General features: G+C 35.7%; 1 protein-coding gene across 9 annotated transcripts in view; it reads right to left on the reverse strand.

Annotated features, from left to right (window-relative positions):
- Positions 1-225: 225 nt before the first annotated feature.
- Positions 226-22,084, reverse strand: part of TASP1 (taspase 1) — a 74,243-nt gene continuing 52,384 nt past the window's right edge. For 6 of the 9 annotated variants that reach the window (XM_048936044.1, XM_048936045.1, XM_048936047.1 and 3 more), the window contains 4 exons: positions 15,813-15,923; positions 12,246-12,319; positions 11,037-11,095; positions 226-1,772 (listed from right to left, as the gene is read on the reverse strand). In XM_048936044.1, coding sequence (XP_048792001.1) covers positions 1,724-1,772; positions 11,037-11,095; positions 12,246-12,319; positions 15,813-15,923 — 293 coding nt within the window. In that variant the 3' untranslated portion in view covers positions 226-1,723. The remainder of the gene's footprint in view (positions 1,773-11,036; positions 11,096-12,245; positions 12,320-15,812; positions 15,924-22,084) is intronic. The other 3 variants (XM_048936049.1, XM_048936046.1, XM_048936051.1) reach the window with 1 other exon arrangement.

The following is a 22,084-nucleotide window of genomic DNA, read 5'->3' on the forward strand; positions in this document are numbered from 1 at the left end:
CTTGTGTAAACCACTCTTTCACCCTATCAGACCAGACCCTGGCTGTACCTCCAAGGATGCAGATGGACACCTTAGCACAAACTACTTTAGACAGATGCATTCCACTTTTTGGTTTCTCAACCTGAAAAGCTTGTTTCATATTATCTACAAGAATTCATAGAAATATCTTAAACTATAGGATTACACTGATGTCATGATTAAAAAAAAAAAAACAAAACAGACAAATAAGAACATATCTCAGTGTATTATTTAACATAAGAGTGAAAATGAATTCAGGCTACTAAAATAATGTATTAAGATTTTTATCCATGAAACATTGGTACTACAATCAATGCAACCATTTAATCAGCAGTCGAGTAGGTCTGTTATAGGCAGGCACAACATTACAAAAGAGGATAGTACAATGCCCAATTAAGCAAATACAGTCTGAATACCTATTCATCCACTATTTCTGAAAACAGAATTATCAAATATCCACCAGGGAAAAAGATGAACTAATTTAATTTTTCTTTGGCATACTTATCATGACAATGAATTAATTACAAAAGTCTTCTATTGCTGCCAGTGCTGCAAAGACAGAAGTACTGAGTGAAAGATTGTATGTGAGAAGTCACTTTTAGGACACGGGCGATCAGGCTAACATATCAGAACTGGTGAGAAAAGACAGTTCAGCTGCCAACGCTTCACAAGGCAGACAAGCTTTACACTGTTTTATACTGCAGTTTTGTTGAAGGTGTAAAAAATTACAGTAAATTTATGCACAGTACATATATATTACACACAGTTATATAAATACCCATGCTGTGGCTGCACTTTAGGAAGTTGCTTTATCTGTAAGAAAGCTAGTATCAGAATTCCCAGCATCCATTCAATACACATTGCACTTTGCATCCAGTAATATGCTCATTTCTGTACCTCTCTTAAAAATAGATTTAAAACAGAAGCAAAGAATAATATTGAATCTTTCCATAAACTTTGTTTTCTTATTTACATTGTAATATTCCATTATACATAAAGACTGCATTATTACGATACATTATCTTCATATAGCATTTTGTAATAGATACAGCTTGAAGCTATTAACATCTTAGTTTGGAAACAGAGATTTGACTTATAAGATTATTTAGAACAATTCTAGCCTTAATTTTGCTCTAGTTTGTTTCACTGAAACCATTCTTTGACAAAAAAAATTCCTCCTTATTGGGGAGGAAAAAAAGCAATCCATGTTTAAACCACCACTGGATTTCCTTAAACCACTGAGAAACTTTGAAACCATAATCGTTTTTGCATACTTATACATCCACTTCAAAGGCCTGTTCCTTTTAAATTTAGAACATGAATGACAATTGTGACCACATATTTAAATTATTATTTCGTTTTAACTTTCAGATATTTCTCAAACATAAAACAATGAGAACGTAATCGCTAATCATATATAATCTTTGTACAACTGGGAAGAGGTCCTATTGTATCAGGGAAAAAATGAACATGCACACACTCCCATTCACAGAGTGAGAACATAAACTACAGCAGCACTTGTCTCAAGTTATGGAGCACATGGTGGCAATATGGTGTATAAAGCAAGGGTAGAATTTCCAACATTTGTTAAGACACACAAAAAAAACTTATTGTAGAAAACGTCATTCACATTCTTTGCAATGAAGCGAGGAATCAGCTGTTCAGCTTTCTGGGCTCTCCAGTCGGCAAACTCCTCCTTCTATTGCTACGGACTGTCCTGCCACCGCTCCAGGAGGAAGTCTTGAAATGTGAGTCTGTGGGAAAGTCAAGAAAGTGTTACCAAGTATGATGAGACGCAAAATTATGCAGGACACAGAACAAGCTTGCAAGGATTGAACAATTCACCTGTTCAATGACTGCAGTCCAAAGGACAAATGGCAAAGAAACTAGAAAAGCTGTAAACAATTTGGATTCTTTTGCATTTTGTTTGTCTTAGCGTTTAACACATTAAGAGAATGACCATGACATATGTGTAGAAAAAGTAAACTGAATGACTCAGTTCACCGAAAATAGAAGAAAGAATTATTCTGCATCAACACAAAAGAAAAATAACTGAAATTCCATGTTTATTAGCCCATTCCTGAGGAAGATGCAAAGAAAATCAGCACTGAATACAAAAGTATGCTTTAGAGAAATTCTAGAAAAAAAATATTTGTCAGAGATGAATTCATACTTCACAGTACATGGCAACTGCAATGATGAAAATATATATAAAAGAGTACCCCAAAACCAATTGTGTTTCTGTCAAAACACTTCTGCATTTTCCATGGAGAAAACTTGGTTATGTTTTCATACGCACTGTTAATTTTGAGCTAAGCAGAGACATTTTCAGATATACTGGTTGCTTTAATATAGGCCAAGGCTAAATCAATGTTTAACCAAGGCAGTGAAAAGACTCAAAGGCATGTTTCTACAAACTTTGTTGCTTCCAAGTTTCAGAGCTGCTGAATGGGTTCTGGTAAAACATAAAAAAGAGCCTTATGAAACTCTAAAATGTAGTAGGGCTGAAAATGGCATTTATCTGGGTTTGAGGCAAAAGGTGTCAGCAGCTCAAGCTATGCTACAGCCACCCCTCTCACTGAAGCAGGAGCACAAGTTATGCATTTCATCAGGTGATTCATTAATGCTCCAACAACTTGATGCTTAAGCAATTAAGAAATTAGGAAGAATGATTCCTGCTGTGATACAAAGCTCACAACAGCAAAGTTACTGGTGTGAGAAATTACAGCTTTCTCTAAGCACAGTCAAACATATTTACGTTTTTGTATGTACATTATTCCATTTAAATGGTTTAAGTGGTGAAAAATGTACAACAAGCAACGAGGCAATGGGCTGTAAGGGAGTTGGAGGAAATGTCCTTTAAGAACCCACTTCCAACCCAAATCATTTTATGATTCTGTGATGTTAAAAGTCCCACAAGTGTAACTTGCATCAACTGAACAGAAAGACATTTGATACTGTAACCACAATTCATTGCACCCCAGAGAGGTTTCGCCTCTTAGATACAACTTCTTTCAATTCCCTTCTTGATAAGGGTATCCTGGTTTCTGCTCGTAGGTGGTCACGTTTTCAGTTAAATTACAGAATGATAATCAATTAAAAATATTTAAAGGTTTTCATTTTACTGCTAAACATTGAGCTGTGGCCTTTGTGCTTGATATATGAACATCTTCCTTCTTTCAGAAAAATTTTGGTATTTATTTACTATTTCAAGAAAAAAAAAGATCTTTTCAAATCCCTTAGCTTCTCTTAAAGGTAATTGGCAACTTTATAATTTTTAAGATATTTTCTCATAAGTTAAAACAAAACAAAACAAAAAACAGAGAGAGAGATAAAGAAAGACAAATAAAAGAAAGGTATTTTTGATTCTTAAGGCCAAAGGACTGAAGACATTTTTCCAGGCCTATGAACATTTCTAAATGAAACGTGGGATAGGATGAAAGTGTAAAAACAACATTATTCCAGGGGCACCATAGCCATCTTTCCTCAGCGGACAAATGCCACGCATTGTTCAGCAAGATTCTGCAATCAAAGCAAACCTGTGGTCCAGACAAAATCAAGCATCATTTGTAAGTGAGATTGCTTACACAGTGATCTATCAGAATTATCAGCAGAACACAGCATTAGAGCAACAAAAAGCGCAGAGGCACAAAGATGGGGTCAAGAGGCATAACAAGAAAACACTACCGAAACAGAAGAAATATTAGCACTAGTGGGATTATCACCAATCTTATAATTAATTTTTTCCATTATAACTACAACAGATCTTACTTTGTGTAAATTAGCTTTTTCACCAAAATGGTTGGACTCGATGATCCTTATGGGTCTCTTCCAACTTGAGATATTCTACGATTCTAGGATTATTAATTCATTTTTTGCTCGGGCTTGACTTAACCCACAAGCCAAAGTTAAACGCCTAGTAATTTTTTGAAGTTAGATATGCATAATATCTCAGTAAGATCTTGAGCAAGGAAAGGAAAAAAATCCAAGAGAGGAAAAACAGATATTTAATGTCTATCAGTGTATTATCAAGTACCTACATTTAAATAGATGTCCAAAGCATGTTTCCTATACAAAAACATATTTCGTGTAGAAGGAAAAATGAGTTATCATCTATAAAGAGTCCGGCACCATATAGTAGCACATGTACACTTCCATTTACAGGAACATCCAAGCCACATAACAAAGTCTTTCTTAAAGCCTTTAACTGAACCTTTTTATTTGCATACTTTGTATGACCAAGCAAACACAGACACTGTTTTACACTGACTTTTTACTTTCACTATTGTCTGTCGTATGTAGTGCAAAATCCAGACAGGAGATGACAGTATTTAAGATTTGTTAATTAATAAATAGTATCAAAGGATAAAATTAACATGTCAAGACAAATTCAGATTAACTTCCAAGTGCATTCTTACAATTATATCTCCTTTGTTCCTAGCCATAAGAATGAACTTGAGTAAATAAAAATAAACTTCAAAGAACACTGAAGACATTTAAAATGCAACCACAGAACTTATTTGTAATGTTTGTTATATTGCAATACCCCCAACATCATATTTTACATTAAGACCAGATTGCACAATGTATTAGACTAAGACTGAAAATATAAGAATATATTTTAAAATACAACAACAAAGAAACAAAAAAGAGAAACATTGGAAAGCTTTTGGTTGAATTTGATTAATACATCAGCTTTACAATCTGAATGAGCCCACATCTGGAGAAAATTGAACAAAAATAGGAAAAGAAGAATTTTTTTTTCAGAACGAATCCTCCATCGAGCTTCAAGGAAGCCTCTCCTTGAGGAAAAAGGAGCATGTTGAGGAAAGGTAGGTCAAGAATGACAAGGCTATCCAGATCTTTGGCTCCATAAATAGAAATTTTACTGTCCCTGAGAAAGTGTTTTGATTTGTTTCTCTAGGGAAAAAAGCGAGGTTAGTGAGGGCCTTGTAGAAGCAGAGAAGACAAATGCTAGATTAAGTACTTGATTTTTTCCCCCCCACCTACACAGCTCAACCAAACTAGGAAGCCATCAGATACCGATTCTTGGCGTGTGTGGACTTGCCATCAAAAAACTAAATAAAACTAAATAAAAAAATTAGTCCCTCTTTTCCATCTAACTAAAATAAAATGGTGGAGCAACTAAATCCCTCAGCCCTGCTTCTACAGACACTGCCTGCTGAAAGTTACTGTCTCTCAGTTCCTTTTGATGTAGGCTGGAAAGCTTCCCATTGCCCAGTAAGTCCAAAACTAATCAGTCATCCTGCCTTGGAATAAGTGTTAACTGCTACAGGGACAATATATGATTTCATCTTTTCATCAAGAACATTTGATCAATTTTTTAAGTTACATATATTTTGTATAATTTTTAAAAAATACTGCAAGTTATGCCAAGACTTACTTTACTTCATGTCTCTCAAATAAAGTGTCTGAAACAAATTTGAGGCCAACTAATATCAAAAACTTTTCTCCTTCAGTGGTTAAAGACCTAGTTTTCTCCTTTTATTCACATTAGTTTGTTACAACAGCTTCTTTTTTTTTTTTTTTCCATTAAAAGCATACATACACTGTAGAATTAGAATTAATATAATACATAAGCCAAAAGACAGACAACTCTGCATGAGAAAACTGAAGGCAATCAAATGCTGCCAAGAGAACAGAGTACAACTACCAGATGGCAGCACATTCAGTTCTTAAGCAAGTCAAGGGAGTACTTCATGTGTTTAGTTTTCTTATTACATGCTCGGGATGTGCTTTGGATGGAATAATTTATAAAATAAACTTTTTCCGTTCATTACACTATTGAGATGAAATATAATGAAACAGAGACTGAGGAGGTCAGTATAAGGGCTGGTCCAAAAGTAATGCCTCGTATTTAATTATGATGGCCCACAGCATCAGAGGTGGATGTTGGTGAGATGGCAGTAGAAGTTGAACCTTCCCACCAATATCCTGTTACTGTGCAAGGATGGCAGCAGAGGGGCAGTGAGACAGAATGGTGCCTGACATAAAAGCACGTATGAAGCAAAGGTGTGGAACTGAATTCCTCCGTGCAGAAAAAATGGCACGCACTGACATTCTTCAATGCTTGCGGAATGTTTACGGACAGCAAACAGTGAATGTGAGCACAGTGAGGTATGGGTGGTGCATTTCAGCAGTGGTGACACAAAAGTGAAGGATCACCTCTGCTGGTGCATATCTTTACAAACGCAGAACGCAGGCTCTTGTTCATAGCTAGAAAAAATGCAGAGCTCATAGTGTCTGTGTTGAAAAACAGCATCTTGCAGCTGAGCATTTGCTCTATTAAGTAGTACTATTGAGCTCTATCCATCATAGTTTCCATGAAAATACATAGGAGGCATTACTTTCAGAAAAACTTAAATACTTAATTAAATCACTTTACTCCTTAAACAAAAGGAATACCAAATCCATAGACTGTTTAGAATCTCAGAATCACTCATAGGTCTACACACAGATTGTTTAGGAAGCTAATAGATTTCCTAGCTCAAATTCATCCCATGGATCAAATGTATTATTTCACACAATTTGTGCATCTATAAACTTCATACTATAATGCCTTAGAAAACAATGGCAGTTCAGAAAGTTGAAAACCAAAGCATTTTTACCTCTTCATACGATTCATACAAGTATTTTATCTGAAGCTATGTACCAACTAGTGGTCTAATCAGTTCACCACTCCTGGCTATCGTAGAGATATTCTAAAATAGTGCCATATGGTTTAAAATGGGATTTTTACTGATGTGAACTGCAGGTGCTAAGTCAGCTTATTATATTTATATTTGCATACCTAAATACATAAAATCATCTACTCTGCTCCATCCTAAGATATGACAGTCAAATACAAAGAAAGTTCCAGGACTTTTGACTTCATGAAAGAACTCAACCAAAAAAATTGAACTTATCTTCCCATCTCAAAGCCCATAATTTCCATGATGGTCTACATGCCTAATACTTTAATTGGTATCTCAGCACTGAAGGTTTTTTCCAGCAAGTATAAATATCTTATTTTTGTGAGAGAACTGGATGTCCTGCTGTATGTGAAAAGTTATTTTCAAGTAAGAACCTCTGAATGATTCCCCTGTCTCCAGACAAGAGTGAAGATTAAGGGGAAAAAAAAAAAGTGTAACAGTGACATATACATTTCCTCTCTCATGAAGTCTGTAGTCTGAAATGAATGACTAAATTTTCTGAATTAGTATTTCTGTTAACTAACCAGGCTTGTTAATTTTTTCCACTAATTTTCAAATTAGAATTTGGATTCTTCCAGTATGTATTTCTTCACCCAGTGAGCACTGGCTGGCTGCCTCCCTCCACAAAAAGGGCTCTCAAACCTTTTACTCACAGAATAAAATACAGATGCTCATTATCAGAAAACTCACAACAGTCACTACAATCAGTGTTTGTCTGATGTATGACTTTAAACATAGAGGAAAATAATTTTGCTAAACTTTACACTGTCCACTTGTTTCTTCATATTGATTAAGATTATTAAGTTATTAATTATTATTATAATATTATTAAGATTATTAAGTATTAAGATTAGATTTTTCACTCAGTGAAGGCACTCGTCCTTAAAACACTATTGAAAACATAGCAAGGAAGTCCTGTTTACAAGTAAAAATATCATTCACCATCAGCTATTCTAAATAACTAAGATAATACAAAAACTTGGGGAGGTCCAGAAAAATTTAAGTTCTCTGGTACATCCCGACACCTTTTACTTTTTGCACACAAAATGTGGTGAGCTCCAAGCAAGTAAATACTCTGAAGACCCTGTCAGAACTAAAAGGACTTCTGCTTGATTATGCAAAAATACACAGTGAAAAATCAAATGAAGATTGCCTGCCACCAAACAGAAACTTCAAGAGATAGTTTATACGTGCACTTACATTGCAGGCGTGCATTTACACTGATATCTGAGATTGAGGAACCTCTTTTTCTTCGCACCATCCTCAGTTGAGCTTAGCAGACAAAGAACAAGAAGATACAGAGACTGCAACTCAGAAGTCCATCAACTTGTAATCTATCCACAAATCTCCTTTCCTTCGGTTCTGCATGTACATCTCATATCACAGTACTGTGAACTCAAGGAGTAGTCTATTTCTCCTCATTACATGGCAAAAGGTCTCAAAGCCCTTCATGCAAAGCTGCTACAGTATCTTTAAAGAGCTTGGGCAACCTTTTTAGTTGGTACAATGATCTGCTGTTGGATCTATTGCAGATTCACAAAAAATATCTGTCAGGTTATTTTGAAGACTAGAGTCTCAGAAAGAGAAGAAAGTTTGGGTAAAAGAGTTAACAATTATAAAAGATCTCAAATTTGTATCAAGTAATTCATGATCAGCACCACAAAAACAGAAAGGAATACATCTACCTCTCCAAGTCATAACAATGTTCAAACTTTCAGGCCTTCAATCTACAAGATAACTTTTGCTGATGCAGCAGTTACCGCTACAAAAGGAGCTAGATAAGTGCAGAGGAAACCCACAGACTATTATTTTTTATCTTTTCTCAGGGCTACGGCCAGAAAGTTCCACAGTGGCCTAAAACATTCAACAGTCCCATTAAATGGCTAGAAATAGTAGAGTGTCAGATTATGTGACACAAATGTCAGTGAAAGAACTTGCTTCAGGAGACCTCAGGAGGTCCAGTCGTGTTCCTAGTGAACAGGACTAACACTGAAGTAACGTGCCACAGTACTGCTTCACAAAGAAAGACTGGGGAGGGCAACTGCTACAACTGTCCCTTAAGCTCACCACAGCTGAGGGTTCCAGGTTCCAGCTGGGATAAAGCTGTAGCAAGAGGCAGTACAGGTCAGTTCCAAGAAGCGTCTTTAAAAAGTTACAGTTGTTCAGATAAAACATTTGTTTCCTTCCACATCCAGTCTGTGAACACTGGCACCGAGTAATCATTAAACTGCTAGTGTCAAAAGGGATGGCAAAAAATAAAGAATACAGTGATAAATGCTTCAAGCAGTTACTTCTGGCAATGATGTAAGGACCCAAGGGCACAAGAACCTGAAGAAAGTGAGATATCCACTAGGCAAGTAGTGAAGATGTTCAGTGTTATCCATTTTATATCCACTTTCAGCACTGAGAGAGAGCCAAAAACAAGTAATAGGACACACAATCAGAGTTGACTGCATTAGCAAAAAAAGTGTGAACTTAGTTCATCCGGGAAGCCTCCACGCTATTTTTAAAGAACGAGAACTTTCAACCAACATTTTAAAACAACGCTCAACAGAAAACTGATTTTTTCAGGCAACTGGTTTTCCAAAAACAAACCAACCAACCAACCCACTGGACATATTTCCAGAAAGTATGCTTTAAATCAGTTACTAGTCAGAGTGCAAAACTGTTCTACAGCTCTTGCAGGCCCAGCCATATTTTGCATTCAGACTGGCTAGAAAGCACACGTGCAGTCTTATCTGCAGATGACTGGCCAGCTGTGTCATGCCTAATCAAAAAGAAACACAGCCTTGTTGCAAGGCTGACTACTGATCAGTACTTGGAGAGCTCACAATGCTAGAAGCCAGAAGCACCAGGTTAGGGTATATGGTTTTCAGTCTCTGATTCTACTTTCCTTTCTCACTTTGCTTTTAAGGCATTACTGGTAGTTAGTTGGTTGAGTATGTTTCCACCTATTGAGCACACTAGATTCTGTAGGTGAGCTGGTATCCAGCTGGTCAGAGTGAGTCTGCCTTGCAACAAAAGCTCCTGATATCTCCACAATCTTAGCACTGGATTCATAACAACCAGCTGCTAGTTACAGTGCATTAGTCTCCAATACAGCAAGAAACACACCCAGACAAAAGGAGGACCTCTCTTGTTTAGTGTGTATCCCTTTATATAATTATGATCCTAATTCTTAACAGTGATGCAGAATAAAACTTGAGTCCTTGACTGATGAAAGAAACGAAAGCTGGAGTTCCTTACCTCCATAGAAAAATAGGAAAGCAACATGTTTCTGTGCAAGCTGCTGTCTGATGATTTTGCTATGGTACTCACAAGCAAGTGGTATCTTATACTTCTATTTTTATACCATTATTTTTTTCCACAGCAAGCACTCAACATTAACTGTACCAAAGCAGTTACTCTATTAAAGAAAAAAGATTATATATATATTTCTTTAACTTACATTACATTGTGTTCTATTTCAAACCCAGTTTTCCATCTATAACTTAGCCCTAGTTGTAGCAGAACAAAAATTCCAGCTTTTATGACAGAAGACTTTTTTGATCAATAGAAGTCAGCAGCAAAAGCATTTGTGGTTTTTCTCTGGAAAGCATTTGTGGCCACAGACTCAAAGGAGGAAGAAAGGGAGGGGGATTAACTCTTCAATGAAGGTCAAAAGCATAATTTAAAAGTGAACCAAGAGGAGCAGCTGTGTCTGTCAGCACAATCAAGATTACCAGCTGGAGAATTTACCAGCAGTATGAAAACAATGTGCACCAGATGTCAAATGTTGCAACTGTGAGTAGGAAAACATCTCTGGGCATGGTACTGTCATGCTAGTACTCATTACCAGATAGATTTCACATTTAGCATTTATTAATTAATAAGAATGACACTACCAGGAAGAAATAATAACATTTCCTTAGAAGCAGCTTTTGAGCCTTCCAGTGTAAGCTAGAAGCAGGTATGCACACTGTGATAATCTAACACTGTGCATTCTAGAAATTCTCCTTCTTCCACTGTGAACACAATATAACAACTTTTAAATTTACTATTGAATACTAAAACATCCACAGCTCAGCTTGCATTAGTTTTACTTAGTTCAGTCTAGTTCAGTCTTTGAGTTTGGATTCTTTTCCAATAAAATGTAAAACCAATATTAAGAGAATAAGTGAGAACACGCTATATTCAACTAGAAATAACTTGACATACATAATGAAAGAGAATACTTCACTAACACCTCTACCAACATTTCCTTTACCAGCTTTTTACCTTCATTCTCCTTCTGGGGCATTCTTATATTAAAAAAAAAGAAATTACCTTTCACTCCTCAAGTCAGACATCTGTTCCCAATGCTCCAGCCAGCAGTTACACCATTTCTGGTGTGTAAAATTATGATGTCAATTTTTTGTACATTTTTTTCTATTACTGTAATTATTATTTCACTCACATTCTCCATTAAAGTTATATCTCAAATGAAATACAGCATCCCCTAGCCCCCCAAAAAGCCAAACAAAAACAGAGAAAGATTTGAGTTTCAGAGTCCTCTCCCCCTTTACTGCCAATGACTAAACTTTGCTCCCTAGTGACACAAGAAATACCTACATCTGGAGAGAGCCAACAAAATCGAGGACCTCAAATTCTTCTCTCTTCCAGGCTTTAAAATTAACCCTTCTTCAAATTCTCACTTCAGAATGCTGGAAGCCTTTCTTACTCTTATCTGCTGGTATCAAAGTCTTGGCAGTCATCTCCTATTTAAATACATGTAAGTATTGCAGAAAATACATAAACTCTGCCGTTACTTTAACATTGAGCCATCTTCTACACTGGCTCTTTCCCCACTTTTGTCACTTCCTTTAACTGGCTCTGATTGTCCACTGTCAGCCTTAAATTGTCATACGTTATAGATGACTATGGAAATGATTATGTCTCCATTTGCAGCTTCCCCCACGATGATTCTCATTGTCCAAACATCTCTCTTACATATTCTAATTGGTACATGGTAGTACCTGCCTTTTTTTCTCCATTCAGTGCTGTATTCCAAAGCAGACTTTGCTCCTATCCTCCTTGGTTAATCTCTACTGTTTGATGTTTATGATTTTTCCAGTTTCAACAGCTAAACTCAGTTTCAATTCTCATTCAAAAAAAAAAAAAAAAAGGGAAATAGTTATAGGAACCAGCTCAAAGCCTCTTTTTAGTATCCTCTCCCTATGTTCTTAGCGGTTCAATTCCTGTATTTGGAGAATGACATGCTCACAAAAAAATGCTGTACTATCCAATAAGTATAACCAAATCAGACAGATAAAATTATTCAAATATAAACTGACATAATACATACATCATTGTTAATTGCTGTAATTAAAAAACGGAATCACAATGCTCCAGCCGTAGATACACTGAATTTCTTCTGCACCCATTACTTTTTCCTTCTCTTCAAGACAATTTTTTTTTAAACATATTTCCTACATAGATTCTCCTTAACTTCTGCACTCATTCTTACTGTATTACAACCTATTCTTCAAGTCTTACCTTAGCTTTGCCATCCTGTGCAGACATGTATCCTACACACATGCTCTCTGTTGTATGGCTCCACAGAAATTCCACTACAATGAAAAATGCAAAGTGTCACAAAAAAGCTTACAAGCTGTAATTTAACATGACAGAATCTTCCGAAACAAGACCAAGTCTGATCACCCTGACCTCCAGCACCAGCTGTATATAGCATCAACTGCATACTCACTGCTCATTTAGAACACAATGTTGAAGACCAACAGTTCTGTGTTTGTAGTGATAATGATTTAGAAAACTAAGCACTGGCAATATGTCCTGTTAATGCATGTTAATCCAGAAATTATTTTTCTGATCTTTGAAAGTGGCCTCCTTTACCAGTCTTTTAAACAACCCTTTACAGCAATCTTTAGTTCTCTGACACATACATGCACACATACCCTAAAAAATTCCAATGGAAAGCACATTATTCATATGTTTAGGTCTCATCGACTGGAGCTTTATAAAGAAGTCTTACAAAAATTAAGTAAGATGCTTTGAAAAGCTATTTTCACATATTTTATTATAGGACTTCTGTAACCTAAAAAGTGTACTTAGATATTGTTCAAAATGTAATTCCTTAATATTCCTCACATTCCTTTAGTATGATTGACGAAGGTCATAGCATGCTGACTATGCTCATCCTTTGAGACATTTTTCCTTGCATAGCAATTAACCATTAGTAGAACATTAATTTCTGACAATGCCAGTAGACTTGCAGATTCTGACAGACTCATTCTGTAGATATCATGACAAAAGAAAAATGAACTTCATTTAGGTATGTTATTTGCTTCCCTGTAATACATTCACAACTGATATTACCGAAGTTTATCCAAAAATTTTCAGTGACATGTATTCAGTGCAGTGTAACTGTGTTTCACACGGTCAATTCTTCCCTAACACCCTGAAGATTCAACTGTCAATTAAAGCATTTATTTTTTGCAGACAAAATTAAATTCACCTTTTAATTTTGAGAAGCTAAGCAACATTTCAGGCCAACTGCCTGTATTCAACTCAAAGTATTCCTTTGTCTTTAGTAACTCTAGACACATTCTTCTACATTTTAAAGATTTGTTTTCCTTCTGCATTGTTCACCAAAGGTACCATACACTAGCCTGCAACGTGACTAGCTATTTATTAAAAGCAATTGCATTGCAGTAAGATCCTACATTACATACTTAATTCTTTGAGAACATTTCAATCATTTTCAACTATTTAATAAATTTCTTTCTTGAAATTTATTTCAATAGTTTAAAAAATAGGAAAAAAAAATTCATGCAATGGAAACAAATGATTTCATTACTTTGTACACCAAGTTCTTATGTATTACACAACTTATCTGCAATTAAAACAACGTAAGCAGTACATTAATTTAATTACTGTACATTATTATATGTATATATAATATGTATATATAATATGTATATATAATATGTATATATAATATGTAACATATATATACATATATATGTTTTTTATATATATATATAAATTATACATTTAATTATACATTAAAAGGCAGAAATTTCTGCACACCAAAAAATAACTACATATAAGCTGTACTATGAGATTTTTCTTTCAGTGGAAAATGAAAAAAAAAATCAACAGTTTTAATTTGCAATGTATGGGGATTTTCCTTATAAAATTTGAGGGAAAATACTCTGTCTTCCTTAATAGGAACATCTTTTCTTACATCAAAGTCAAACATTAAATAGAAAAATATTACTTTCACTTCCAAGCATAAGAAATTAAAGGCTGATTTTATTTGTTCTTGTTTAATTAGGCTTGCATTGTCATTTTCCAAACTCCTTTTTAAATGTAGAATTTATGTGGTGGGATTCTTTCCACTAGATTAATAACGGCATAATCATGTCATTCTTAAATTTGAAAACTGTAAATCAAACTTGCAACATTCTCTGCATGTTTAGCAACCCCATGTCCTGATTCAAGAGTCAGCATGAGACCATCTTTTCTTTCCAATAATTGAAAGACAATAGCAGAACTACTTAACAGTCTACTTTTTCAAAAAGACAAGCTGTTTAAGTAATAACTCCAAAAAATTTAACATACAAAATCAATTTCCTAATTCTTTTCTCATTCAAGATTTCAAAAGTCCCTTTGCTGTTCACCACCACTATCCCAGCAGTATTAAGTGAAAAATAAAGATTCATCTTGCAAATCTCTGGGTTTTTGCAAAAACCAAACAAATGTACCTGAAACTCTTATGGAAGTTGTGTTTATTAAACACATAAAGTGCAAATCAACGTCGATTGCTGGATTGAGAATCATGAACACTACTTGCTGTCTTGAGCAAGATTACATACTAGAGTATATGGCTGCGCTGCAGAGTTTCAGTGGGATAAAAGTAGTAAAGAATTAAAACAGAGGTGTCTCTCTAGAGTATCCTATCAATTAAAAAGAAATTATGCGGTTCAAGAATTACCAGATGAGATGCAAAGACAAGCCTTAATACACAAAGTCAAATTAGGTGATCAAATTTGTCATATCAGATCCTAAAAGATACGACAGCTACCTCAAAGCTGTAATGGTTGTGACAGCTATTCAGGAAGCACTTGAGGAAACAAGAGAAGAGGATTAAACTAAAGGAAGAAGGTTTCATCCCAGTTGTGTACATAATTAAATGCTCACACGACCAAATACATAAACACATGGTACAGCTGGACATAGATGCCCACATTTGGGGAGCACCACAGGAAAGCACATGGTATGAGTGGCATGCCAAAATAATTCATGGACTTTACTGCTTCTGGGCCATATTTCCACCCACCTCTGCTAGTAGTAACTGACTCTAACAGAGGTCAGTTTCCTAGCTATTTCTCTACTAAGGAAAACTACCTGTTTCCTACAGTACACTTGTTCTGCTGTAAAGCGGTGAGATGGGTAAGTATCTTTTTTTTTCAGGGATATATAGGGCTGAAAGGCTCAGAGCTTTTTTATCCAGTCAGCTATTAATGGAGGCAAAGCAGTTTTCCACTCATCACAATACAAAGAAGTAGTCTTGTTATGTGTGTAAGCAAACAGAACTGCAGCTTATCTGAAGAGATTTTCCTAGGCATAACAAAAACAATTTCTAGCTATAAAACTATTTTCCTTCTGAATTTTAAATCTATTCTCTGCATATTCATGTTTCATTCTGAAAAGAGGAAGAAAAAATAAAACTTTAGGTCACATGTTTGACACTGAGCCACTGCGAAGCAATAAATGAGCATATGCATTATCCCTAGCTGAAAATAAGATTGTTTGCAGAGCATATCCTGCCACCTCAAGCAACCATTATTTCTATGCCATGGTCTCAGAGGGATTCAACTATATTAACAGATCAGACAGAGTGCTCTTCTCCACAATTTTCGAGGACAAACAAGGCATATATTATTATTTTACTTTCTAAGGTTTTACAATCTTAAACAATTTGTATGCATTTTTATTCCTGTGGCTTCTAAACAACAGCAAACATTCAACGAGTTTTGTTTAATCTTTTACCTTGATTTAGCACCAAACCTCAAGCAACAATGAGTAAGGAAATATTACCTAGTAAAGTTGGCTTCTCCTGTGATAATTCAGGTTCTGCTGAACACCTGCAAGACCGAAGAACTATCACACCTCCAAGTACACCATCTTCACTGGCAAGGAAAGGTGAACCTGGACAAAATTGTGATCAATAATTATTTGCAGTAGGATTCTTTTCTTTAATTAGTTAATTGTTTAATCAGTTCATTTAATATTATCACTAATGATTGAAAAGACTGTCGAGGCCAACCGCTGCTTTTACAAAAGCAACTTCATTTTTTTTTAATGAGTAACTTTCTACATAGGTTTAATGGTTCACAAAAACCTAGTCTTGCATTACATAAAGGCCAAAAATCCCATGGCAGCCTTAGAGTGAAAGCCTGAATATTCTTTATTTCATTCAAAGCAGAATAGAAAACAGACTCATGCAAGAAAGAATATCTGAAACTTAAGTAGCAATTAACTTTGCTCACCACTTTCTGAGCAGCTTTACACTCTCTCTTATCTGTAGATGGAAACAATGCAGAACTTCGAATTACAGAAAAATTATATGCCATGAACTTTTTCTGTTGCTGCTACATTTTTCTGCAGACATTGCAAATCTGAACATCCCAAACTTGAAATCTAGAATTCAGTCTGGATTCTAGGGCAAGTCACAAATTCTCAGCACATTAACATTAATGTCAGATCAAATATCTCTCACACGAGAGGAAAGTGCAAAAGATGGCCAGCCCGTGCCATGAGACACTCCAACCTCAGGCTGCTCTGTAAGACCCAGTGAGTTCACTGAAGCCCCCCTTCCAAACCTGACATCAGTGAAACTGTATCAACGCTCTCTTTCTGGCAAACCAATCTAATGTAGATCACAATTTTTCACTTTAGCACAGGCAATTCAAAAGCAAATAATTTACCTTTTCATGTCAGATTCAGAACAGTCGGAGGCACATCTTAGAAACTTAAGTTCAACTGTTGGGCTATAGAAATCTTCCATTAATTCTAAAGAATACCTCCCAAACTTGCTCCATTTCTCTAGTTTCAGATGCATCTATCCTCTTTAGATTTTAATTCTCAGTGACATTATCCATTTATAATCTTTAGAAATGTATTACTGACAGGAAATCGTATTCTGTGTACTGAAATCAAGGATACTGCATGTGAACCTTCAAGACCCCCCACGCCTAACAGACAAAGGCACAAACAAAGCTTCATGACTTTGAAGATACATCATGGAAGCTGGCTACACATCAACCAGAAGTTGTTTTCTAAGACTCCAAATATAGAGAGTACCAATATGTATGGTTCATACATCACATTTTCATTGACTTTCTGGCATCATTCCAGACTCAAATTACAGTACCTGAAATCAGATACTAACACTTAGGAATTCTGCTTTATAACATTTTTTAAATAGAATGCAAAAAAACACAGTTCTACAAAGTAAATGACTCATGGCACAATGTAAGAGTGATCAGAAAGGGAAAAAAAGCTACACTGAATAAATAAGAATTGGAAGTTACATTTGTGTGCAAACCCATTTGTTCTTGGACTAAGGGAGTTATAATAACAAGAAATGGATTGTCAAGCAGAAAAAAAAATCATGCCTCAACTTCTATTTCTTTTTGTTCTGTAATTAATATAAAGATGGCCACATGTGAAAAAAATCAAGCAAATTTGGGTTACTTTCATAATTTATTCATTTTTTCCCAATTCAAAGTACTCTGTAGAGAGATACAATCCAACTGCTACACACAATCTTTCTTACTGCTTTATAAATATTAGCAGAAATGTCTACTTTTTCAAGTGGCTTTTCTGCTGTTAATTTAAGACATAAGACATAAAAATATTCTATCAGAAGCTGGAAAAAGTTTTAAAGTTAGCTGAATCAAGTCTAAGTATTCTTTTTCTGGTTAGTAATATGAAATGAGATTCCTATAGTTTTAAATAGGAAAACAATGGCATTATTTATGCATGACTTAAAATGTGTAGAGCTGCAAAATTAACCAAGCACTTGCACTGCAGCCAAAATAGATCCTGGTCACATATTTCCAAAAAGCAAGTTTGTACTGTGCAGTCAGAGCAAGGATGATGGGATGCATTCTCTCTCTCATACAGGTGGAAACAAATCCCACGGCTGCTCCCTCACCCATTCCAGCTGCTTTCACCAGCAATTTCAGCTGAACCACCTCAGAGCAAAGCAACAGCAACAAGGAAGGTGCCTCCGTTCCTGCACTAGCTAAGTTGTGGCCCATCAACCTCTAACTAGTGACAGCAAAAAGCAGTTGCCTACAGTAACAGCATCACAGCGTTCTACACAACAGTAAATTCAGAGAGACTGCTTCTCCTCCCTTAAAATCAGATCTAAGCCAAACCAAATACATGCTGAGTTGTACATTCTTTAAAACAGAATGTATTTTATTTTCCAATTAAAGCAATTTCTTTTAAAAAGAGGGGTTCAAATATATTAATGAAAGATGTACATCCATTAGCAAGCTTCTGAAAATAATGGTAGAAATACAGTATTGTACTTCACTTCTAAATACAATTAATGCAGTGTACACAGGAAATAATTTGAGTACTCTCAAAACACTGTGAATTCAAACATTATGAACATATGTCATTAATTCACTTCTAAAAATGATTTTATTATGGCCGAGCCTTCAAGAAACAGGACGAATAGAGCAGACTTTTGTAAAATAATAATAATATTAACAACAATGATGTTGATAATGGCATTTTTCATATATATATATATGTATGTATGTATGTATGTATTAAAAAAAAAAACAAATTTGTTTCTAAATAGAAAGGTGAAAGCTGAAACTGAGCAACTTTCATGTATGTGAAAGCCATCACGGTGTCACATTAGAAGGGAAAAGTGATCTGACTTCTGTGTTTCTACATGAGTTTTTCTCCCTCTGTACTCTTAAGAATGACAGATCTTGCTAAACAATTAAAAAAATCAGTGAAAACAAAATATGCCTACTACTCAAAAATATTTTTAATTGCAATGATTGATCTCATAGCTTGCTAATCACAAAGCTACAAAAACATGGGCAGTATCAGCGCAAATGAAATTCACTGTTCCATTTTCATTTATACTGGTGTAACACTGAAGATTTTGGCAAGAAAAATCCAAAGCAAAACTTGTAGCAGGGCATTAGAAAATAATGCAAGCTCTTACTGGTCACACCTGAGAGAAGGGGTAGTAAAAACCAACCGAATAAAAAGATATTTTAATTCTCACCCCCTTGAATCACAAAATTATGTTTTACAGATCAGAGCTCCTTTGAAGCTCAACTATTCTGTTATTACTGACACATGGTGCTTTCCATGTTTTTAGTTATATATTTTGTATGTTATTAATCTGCAATAACAGGCTCTTAAAAAGAAGCAAATACCTTCACAGCAGCTCACTGATTCCATCACGTTCTGGAAGAGCAACCATAGCTGAACACCAAGACCCAGTTTCAGCCTCAGAACTGGGCTGAAGCAATGCAAAGAAATTTTACACATAAGCACCTTCCAAACTGAAGAGCACTTAGTCCAAACCATACAAATGTATTTTTAGGATACGACCAACACGTGCTAATCATTTCTGACCCGGTGCTGCTTCCTGATTTGAAGCTACTAGACAGACACAGTCTAGCACAGATCTGATATTTAGAAGTATAAGAAGTGTTTTCTTTACAGTTATCCAGCTGAAGGACTAACCAGTTGTTCATCAGATGTCTGCTATTCATAGTCTTCTATAGCACAGAAACCATGACCAGCTTCCCTGTTTACATTAGCGTTCAAAGTCTTCAGAACTTTACTGTGAACATTGAACGCGGAGTGGTGGAACCAATTAAGTGCTGTAGCATCCTCCAACTAAACAGTTCTGTATCTTCTTGTGCTTCTTTCACAACATGAGTGAAATTCAGATTTTCTTAGGTCCATATTTCACCTACATCACTGCCCCTCGTCTGTGCTTCCGCTATGTATCACACTATGTATCAAGCTAACAACTTAAATAAAGATTGGAGGAATACTTGAGCACTAAACTAAGCCAGCTTTTACTTTAATGCAGTGTCATTTGTGAAATATTCAAGCACAAGCTGTCTGAATCCATAGATTTTCTATTTTATGATAATAAGAATTTAAAACTTCAGTTTAAAATTTTTAAAGAAGCTGCAAGGGAAAGCATCCCTACTTTAAACTTTACAAGCAAGATTTTAAGAAGTTAAATATAAGGGGATACTGCTATCCAAAAAAGCCCAGCGCTCTTACAAAGGAGAAGCACAGACAGGGCCTAGACAAAGCTGAGTGTAACACAAACACGTAGTGGTAGTTTTTTAGAGGGTTTTATTGCATTGATAAGCATTGAGCAGAGCTCAATTGCATGTCTGCCATCACACACAAACTTGAAATCTTAACCTTGCAGTGGATGAAATATGCTACATGAAACTTCAGGATCACTTCATTCTTTTCTCAAATCTTTCTCTGTATCACAGAGATAAGGAATATTAATGCTTCCATAGCACGCTGCTTCTGCTTTCTGGAGGATACTACCATGCTTAGAGTGATGCAGCATCTCAGTACAAAGCAATAACAACACTGTAACAACAGTCGCTGCCACTCTAGCAACAGTTTACGCACAAACATTTTTCAGCCTGTCAGCTAAACTCGTAATTGGGAAATCTATGCTCTCTGATTCCTAACTGTCCAAGCTCCTTCCCCCAAGGGAGGCGTTTGGCTCAAGACTTCTAAAAGGGAAAGTTTCAGTGTCACCATGGTGTTATAACCTTCCTGTAGACACTGCTCATCTGAGAACTGAAGTACTGCTTATAAGTACAAGAACAGATTAGGACTTTTCTTCTAAAGGAAGAACAAATATCAGGGTCCACCCATGTATTTTAGCTCATTACTTTCCAAAACCTTATAAGAAACTTTAAAGTAGAAACGCTGCCATTGCTAAAAGCCTAGATTTCCCGCCAGTGAGATGACACAAACATTTACTCTAAGTCTACATTCCACAAACTTGGCCATATTTGAAAGGAATGATGAGTAACAAAATCCTCTGTTCTTCTGTATGGAAGATATTTCTGTTTACAGAGCACCATTCTTCAACGGCTTTAGCATTCTCCTACAGAAGACATCAAGCCCACTCAACTTAGAAGCAGCTGAAATTTAATTTCTCCCACCACTGTTCTAACCATCAATTGAGCATCATTCATAGCAAGTTGGCCCTGAGAAAGGATGAGACAAGCACATCTGCCATTAATTTGTTCATCACCTGCTGTTTAAACAGCACTCACTGTTTAAGCCAGGCATTCCCTAGCTGGAAGGATTCCCAGGACTCTGTGGAGATTTGAAGAGTTCTGTAAACAGGAAGCACCAATCTGATGACAACTGCCAAAATCAGCTGTTCCTCCCTCCAGTACAAGTAACACAAGTTCTAACTTCTGACAAAACATTCCGGCTCTGCTTTGTTAGAGCTATTAATTTTTTTTGGCCTTGGTCCATCATAATTCTGGATAAATCTTGACAATGCCACAAAATAGGGCTTTAGAAAAGACTATCAAGGAAAGAATCCATGCCATTAGCAAGCAGGCTAGTACATTGTTTCACCTCATTTTATTGTTTAGGAATGGTAAGTAATTCTGAATCATGCCACACATCTTGAGGCAAGAAATAATACGTCGACATCTATGGACATTGACAGGAAAAAAAAACCCAAAACAACAAACTATTTACTACCCAATGTTTGATGTGCTATGTATTTTTTCAGCTCTTGCATTCTATTAGCATGATGTGACTTTGCATTACATTTTCAAAACTGCAAAGTCCCTCAAAATTGCCCAATTTGCTACAAATGTGCATGTAAACATGTTACAGATAAACAACGAATGTATATGGATTTTGAAGCCTTCTTAATCAGTCTTCATTCACAGGACAGCTGAGGGCAAACTAGATTTCTTTTTTCTAATCAGAACACAGAATTCAAGCTGAATCCCTTTTTTTTCATTTCAATGCTACCCTGAAACACCACTGAGAAAAACGTAATACATATCCCTACTGATGGATAACAAAATCCTGCAATGACAAGTTTTGAAAATAGAAATAACACCCATAGTTAACTAGCATAAGAAATTACAAAGAGGAATTATAAAACACTTTTCCTCAAGCTTGCCTACCACATAAAGCATGAATTTGATCCTGCCTCTCCCACTTGTCACTTCCCACAACTTCTTGTTTTGTTGTTTTAAGTCTGTTTTCCCAAGGCAACACGATATTGCACTGTTAGCCCAGTATCT

This window comes from Lagopus muta, chromosome 2 (genome assembly GCF_023343835.1).
Source record: "Lagopus muta isolate bLagMut1 chromosome 2, bLagMut1 primary, whole genome shotgun sequence".
In the NCBI taxonomy this organism is placed as follows: Eukaryota; Metazoa; Chordata; class Aves; order Galliformes; family Phasianidae; genus Lagopus; species Lagopus muta.